Source organism: Rhinoraja longicauda, chromosome 26 (genome assembly GCF_053455715.1).
Source record: "Rhinoraja longicauda isolate Sanriku21f chromosome 26, sRhiLon1.1, whole genome shotgun sequence".
Lineage (NCBI taxonomy): Eukaryota > Metazoa > Chordata > Chondrichthyes > Rajiformes > Arhynchobatidae > Rhinoraja > Rhinoraja longicauda.
The window spans coordinates 15,723,513-15,730,048 of NC_135978.1; the positions used below are offsets into that span (position 1 = coordinate 15,723,513).

The window sequence follows — 6,536 nt, forward strand, 5'->3', positions numbered from 1 at the left end:
TCCACAGGGAATAGTAGCTAAACAAATGCACACAGACTGCAGATGTTAGAAATCTGAAGTAAAAACAGAACATGATGGAGATACTTATCAGGTCAGATAGTGTCTATGGGGAGGGAAACAAGAATTAGTGTTTCAGGTTGATAACGTTTCAATGGGATTGGGAATTGAATGGAGTTGAAACCACTTAAAATCTGGAGCATTACAGCTAGCTTTCCCGAAAGAAACAAGGAACGGCAAACGCTGGAAACATTACTTAAGATACACCCGAAACGCTGCAGTAACTCAGCGGGACAGGCAGCATCTCTGGATAGAAGGAACGGGTGAAGTTTCTGGTCCAAGGGTCAACCCGCATTTGCAGTTCCTTCCTACACAAAACATCTCTATCCATGTTCTCCAGAGATGCTGCCTGACCCGCTGAGTTACTCCAGCACTCTGTGTCCTTTCCCCAAAAGGTCTCCCTTTGTTCACTCCACAGATGCTGCCCGACCTGCCCAGTGTAGCCAACATTCCCAGCTTTTAGCACAGAGTATATGGCCCCGTGGACACGGCTGGCGGCATTATGGGTTTGTTGGCAAGATCGCACTACATTTATTTAGCAATTTAAGCACCTTTTAGCTTGGACGTAACCTAATTATTGTATTTGATGCGTTCTCAGAGGCGCACGTCTTCTTCGCCTCTTTGTTGGCGGAGTTTGGGGGAACAGCTTCATGTGGTTCAATGGTAATATTTTTTTATAGTAGCCGGAGGGAGGGAGAGAGAGAGAGAGAGAGAGGGAGAGAGAGCGAGAGAGAGCGAGCGAGAGCGAGAGAGAGAGAGAGGGGGGGGGGGGAGAGAGAGAGAGAGAGAGAGAGAGAGAGAGAGAGAGAGAGAGAGAGAGAGAGAGAGAGAGAGAGAGAGAGAGAAAGAAAGAGAGAGTGGGGGGGGAGAGAGAGACAGGCGGGGAAGAGAGAGAGAGAGAGAGAGAGAGAGAGAGAGAGAGAGAGAGAGAGAGAGAGAGAGAGAGAGAGAGAGAGAGAGAGAGAGAGAGAGAGAGAGAGAGAGAGAGAGAGAGAGAGAGAGAGAGGTACTTGGGATGGATGGGAGAAGACATGAATGAGGGGGTGACGAATGGAAAGAGAGGCAGATAAAGCGAGAGGAGAATAAAAAGGAGGGAGACAAAAGAAAATGCCGCGAGGGAGCAAATGTTTCCTTAAAACCAGAGGCAGAATCCTAATATAAGTTATTGGATAATTCTGAAAGGCCAGACTTTGAGCAGCCGGGCGGCTGCGAGGGTGAGGAGGGAAACATCTCGGGATCGCAGAGGTGTGGATGCGGGTGGACATGTCCTGTGTCTGGGCTCACACTCCTTGAACACCACAGGGGCCGCTCCGGAGCGGTGACATTGTAACACCAGCATCGGCATCACAGTCAGTTGTGCACTTTGCCGCCGAGGCTGTTGAATATCACTATTTATCCTTTGCCACCAAAACAAAATTGCACCGTGCGGACTGAAGGAAAGACACAGAGTGCTGGAGTAACTCAGCGGGTCAGGCGGCACCTCCGGCGAACATGGACAGGGGATGTGTAGGAAGGAGATGCAGATGCTGCTTTAAACCCAAGGTAGGCAGTCTGGAGAAGGGTCAACCATCCCTTCTCTCCAGAGGTGCCGCCTGGCCCGCTGAGTTACTCCAGCTCTCCGTGTCTATCTTCGGCATTACATTGTTCCCGGTGGGCGGGCAGTCAGAGCTACACACTGGTCTGGTACAGACTGGTCCCAACCTTAGCCCCTGGCTCCGGCTCCGGGCTCTCCACGGTACTCTGCCCAGAGCGCGGCTCAGGGGAGAGGAGAGAGGGAGCGCGGATGGAGGGGCAGAGGAGAGAGGGAGCGCGGATGGAGGGGGAGAGGGGAGAGGGAGCGCGGATGGAGAGGGAGAGGAGAGAGGGAGCGTGGATGGAGGGGGAGAGGAGAGAGGGAGCGTGGATGGAGGGGGAGAGGAGAGAGGGGGCGTGGATGGAGGGGGAGAGGGAGCGTGGATGGAGGGGGAGAGGGAGCGTGGATGGAGGGGGAGAGGAGAGAGGGAGCGTGGGTGGAGGGGGAGAGGAGAGAGGGAGCGCGGATGGAGGGGGAGAGGGAGCGTGGATGGAGGGGGAGAGGAGAGAGGGAGCGTGGATGGAGGGGGAGAGGAGAGAGGGAGCGCGGATGGAGGGGGAGAGGAGAGAGGGAGCGTGGATGGAGGGGGAGAGAGGGAGCGTGGATGGAGGGGGAGAGGAGAGAGGGAGCGCGGATGGAGGGGGAGAGGGAGCGTGGATGGAGGGGGAGAGGAGAGAGGGAGCGCGGATGGAGGGGGAGAGGAGAGAGGGAGCGTGGATGGAGGGGGAGAGGAGAGAGGGAGCGCGGATGGAGGGGGAGAGGAGAGAGGGAGCGTGGATGGAGGGGATGGATGTGACAAATGAACCCACACAACAGCGATGCACTGGGATTTAAATCCTGGGCTAAATGTCAGTTCCTGTCTCCCAAACTTCGCGTGGTCTCCTCCGCCCGCGTTACACCGCCCTCTCCGCGCACAGGCGGCTGTGACAGGGGAGACGGGCAACTTCCCCCCTCGCCGTGGGGAGCAGATGTCAGCGCTGGTGAGGAGCAGAGGGGGTAGGGCAGGGGGTTAGAGCAGGGGGGTAGGGCAGGGGGGTAGGTAGGGGTAGGGTAGGGGTAGGGTAGGGGGTGGGGGAGGGAGCCGAGCCGAGCCGAGCCGCGGGCGACCCCCAACAATACTCACAGATCTTTGGCTGGTAATTTCTTCCCTTCGACTATCCGAAGAAACAGCGAGCTGCGCCTGGCCATGGCTTGTCACTGTCTGCCATAGGTCGGCACTGGAAGTTGCCGGGCTGGGCTGTGCTGGGCTGGGATGGGGTGGGGTGGGGTGGGATGAGATGGGATGGGATGGGATGGGATGGGATGAGATGGGATGGGATGGGATGGGATAGGATGGTCTGAGACGGGCTGGGCTGGGCCGACCCCCTTTGTCCTATTTACACACCTTGCACTTCCTTATCTATGTATCTCCCTCTCCCCTGATATCAGTCTGAAGAAGGGTCTCGACCCGAAACGTCACCCATTCCTTCACTTCAGAGATGCTGCCTGACCTGCTGAGTTACTCCAGCTTCTTGTGTCTATCTTCCGTTTAAACCGGCATCTGCAGATCCTTCCTGTACAGAGATACGGTGTGCTTCGGTTTAAACCAGCATCTGCCTTCCTAACTGTGCTGGGCTGGGCTGGGCTGGGCTGGACTGGGGCTGGGCTGTGCTGTGCTGTGCTGGGCTGGGCTGGGCTGGGCTGGACTGGACTGGGGCTGGGCTGGGCTGTGCTGGGCTGGGCTGGACTGGACTGGGGCTGGGCTGTGCTGGACTGGGGCTAGGCTGTGCTAGGCTGGGCTGGGCTGGGGAGGGGCTAGGCTAGGCTGTGCTGGGCTGTGCTAGGCTGGCGGCACCAGGGCTGGAGCAGCCTCCGACTGTCTACCTCCCCGCCGCGGGCCGAGGTGTCGGTCCATGTGCCGTTTACACCGCGGCCGGGGCGGCGCCAACCCGCTCTGATTGGCCGCAGCCTGGGAACTCAAACAGGAACAAGTGACGGATTTCTTGCAACAACAAAAAATATTGTCAGTGCTGTCATGCAAATCAATCCCCAGTCTAGTTGTATAAGAAAATAACTGCAGATGCTGGTACAAATCGAAGGTATTTATTCACAAAATGCTGGAGTAACTCAGCGGGTCAGGCAGCATCTCTGGAGAGAAGGAATGGGTGACTTTTGGGTCGAGACCCTTCTTCAGACTAGGGGATTCTGTATGACAGGGGATGTCTCAGGTCGGGTCTGAAGAAGGGTCCCGACCAAAAACATCCGCTAAGTATGTTCTCCGGAGATGCTGCCTGGCCCGCTGAATGACTCCAGCACTTTGTGTCTTGTTTCACATTTGTGTGAGGTCCAGCGTTAAATGGTCAGCAGCAGAGTGCTGGGAAAAGTCATGTCCATCGTAACCCCTTCCTTTAAATGCCCCGACTGGGAGTGGTGGTCGCTGCAGTTTCCCCAAACCCTCCAACGGCAGGTTGCGGGGCCCGTGGGCGGGAGGGGAGAGTAGGTTTGGTGTGGGCGTTTAGGACCAAAGCTGGTGCTGACTCCAGGGTTTCCCCACCGTAGAACCAATAAAAAACTGCAGATGTTGGCGATCTGAAATAAAGCCGAGCTTGGGAAACACGCAGCAGATCAGACAGCATCCGTGGAATGAAAGGATGAACGAATGAATTATATGAATGAATGATATGAATGAATGAATGAATGAATGAATGAATGAATGAATGAATGAATGAATGAATGAATGAATGAATGAATGAATGATATGAATGAATGAATGAATGAATGAATGAATGAATGAATGAATGAATGAATGAATGAATGAATACTTGACGTTATTGTCACATGTGACAAATCACAGTGAAATTCTTTGCTTGCACACACATGGTGTGCAAATAGTCGCCACATAAGGGCGCTGGCAAAGTTACAAAGTATACAAGGTATACTTGTCTCCCCCCCCCCCCCCTCCCCCCACGGTAGTCCCCTCTTGCCGGGTCCCCATTGTTCTTCTCCCTCCCTCATCACGGTCGGTCACCCCACGTCAGGTCCTCCTTTGTTCCTTCCAGAAACAGTGAACGTTTCAGCTCATAGATCCTACTGAAGTGTGACAACATGAGCGGCGGGTCAGGAGAAAAGGAATAGGTGACGTATCTGGTCGAGGCCCTTCTTCAGACTCTCTCTCACCTATTTTTTTCTCCAGAGAGGCTGCCTGATCCACTGAGTCAAACCAGCATTTTGTGTCTATCTTCTGTGTAAACCAGCATCTGCAGTTCCTTCCTACACATCCTGCTGAAGTGTGTATGAAGGAACTGCAGACGCTGGTTTACACCAAAGATAGACATAAAATGATGGAGTATCTCAGCGGGTCAGGCAGCATCCCTGGAGAAAGGGATTAGGTGACGTTTTGGGTTGAGACCCTTCATCAGGCTGAGTCAGCGAGGGGAAATCTAGAGTTATGGGAAGGTACAAAACAAGGCACAGCCTTCGTGCATGACTCAGGGAAGGTGAAGCCCACAACGGTCTATTGTTGGCTGGAATTAGATATTTGATGTGAAACTGGTTTCTCTCTCCTCAGATGCTGCCTGACCTGTTTGGGTGTTACAAGCTTTGTCTACATATTTAAGCATTCTGTGCTGGACACAAAATGCCGGAGTAACTCAACGGGACAGGCAGCATCTCTGGAGAGAAGGAATGGGTGGCGTTTCGGGTCAAGACCCTTCTTCAGACTGATTGGTCTGAAGAAGGATCTCGACCCGAAATGTCACCCATTCCCTCTCTCCAGAGATACTGACTGCCCCGCTGAGTCACTCCAGCATTTTGTGTCTGTCTTCGATTTTAACCAGCATCTGCAGTTCTTTCCTGCGCACAAAGCTGTCAGTGAATTTGTGTAAGTGGGTGTGGAAAATAGTCAGGGTCCAAGCTTAACTCCCTCCAGTTTCATTTTCCATTTTTATTGCCAGAACATAGATGGGTGAACCAGTGCCACAAACGCAGAGTGCCAGTGGACAGTGAGAGGGAATGAAGTAAGTCTCTATGCAGAAAAGGACACAAAGTGCTTGAGTAACTCAGCAGTTCAGGCAGCATCTCAGGAGACTTGGAAAGGTGACGTTTCGGACTCTTCTTCCCTCTCAGTCCAAAACATCACCTATTCATGTTCTCCAGAGATGCTGCCTGACCCGCTGTATTACCCCAGCACTTTGGCCCTTTTGTGTACTAACCGGCATCTGCAGTTCTTCGTTTCTACAAGCGTCAATGTAGTGCTGAGGTCAAGAGGACTTGCTGAGGGTTGCAGTGATGCACGGTTAAACGGTGGCAACTCTGTGGGGGAAGACCAAAGATCAAGGTGCTGCCACCACTTGACACCGAGACTGTCCCGTGCCACAGCCTCTCAAATGGGACATTATTCAAGGAGGAAGCAGGAGAGGCATTTTTAAAGAATGCATTCGATTTAATAGGAACCTATTTTTTACACAATGGGTGGTAGGTAAATGGAAGAAGCTGCCAGAGGAGGTAGTTGACGCAGGTACTATCATGATGTTTTGAATAACATTTGGACGTGTACGTGGATAGCATAGATTTAGAGGCATATAGGCCAAACACAGGCGTGTGGGATTAGTGCAGATGGGGCATGTTGGTCAGCATGGACAAGTTGGGTCGAAGGGCCTGTTTCCACGCCGCATGATTCTATGATTCTAATTGATGGCACAATGGACTAGAGAAAGCTGTATTTACTGTCTATCTAATGAATAAAGTGTAATTGTGAGGGGAAATGCTTGTTTCGATCCAGTGGAGCCACACGGCAGCATTGACTTCTGAGTTCGTCGATGATGGATTCAATTATCGGCCCTGAGCATTAAATCTAGGCTGACATTTCAGTGGAGACACGAGAGACACTGGCTGACATTTCAGTGCCGTGCAGAGAGTGTGGGCGGGG

At 53.0% G+C, this 6,536-nt stretch overlaps 1 protein-coding gene across 5 annotated transcripts in view; it reads right to left on the reverse strand.

The window, feature by feature from the left end:
- The window catches only part of rasa4 (RAS p21 protein activator 4), a 138,347-nt gene extending 134,757 nt beyond the window's left edge, over window positions 1-3,590 (reverse strand). For 4 of the 5 annotated variants that reach the window (XR_013548958.1, XR_013548957.1, XM_078422692.1 and 1 more), the window contains exon 1: window positions 2,754-3,590. Coding sequence is in view for 2 of the 5 variants with exons in the window: in XM_078422692.1 (XP_078278818.1) it covers window positions 2,754-2,818 (65 nt within the window). In the remaining 3 variants the exon portion in view is untranslated. Of the gene's footprint in view, window positions 1-2,439; window positions 2,483-2,753 lie in introns of those variants that run through there. The other variant, XM_078422693.1, reaches the window with a different exon arrangement.
- Window positions 3,591-6,536: the final 2,946 nt, after the last annotated feature.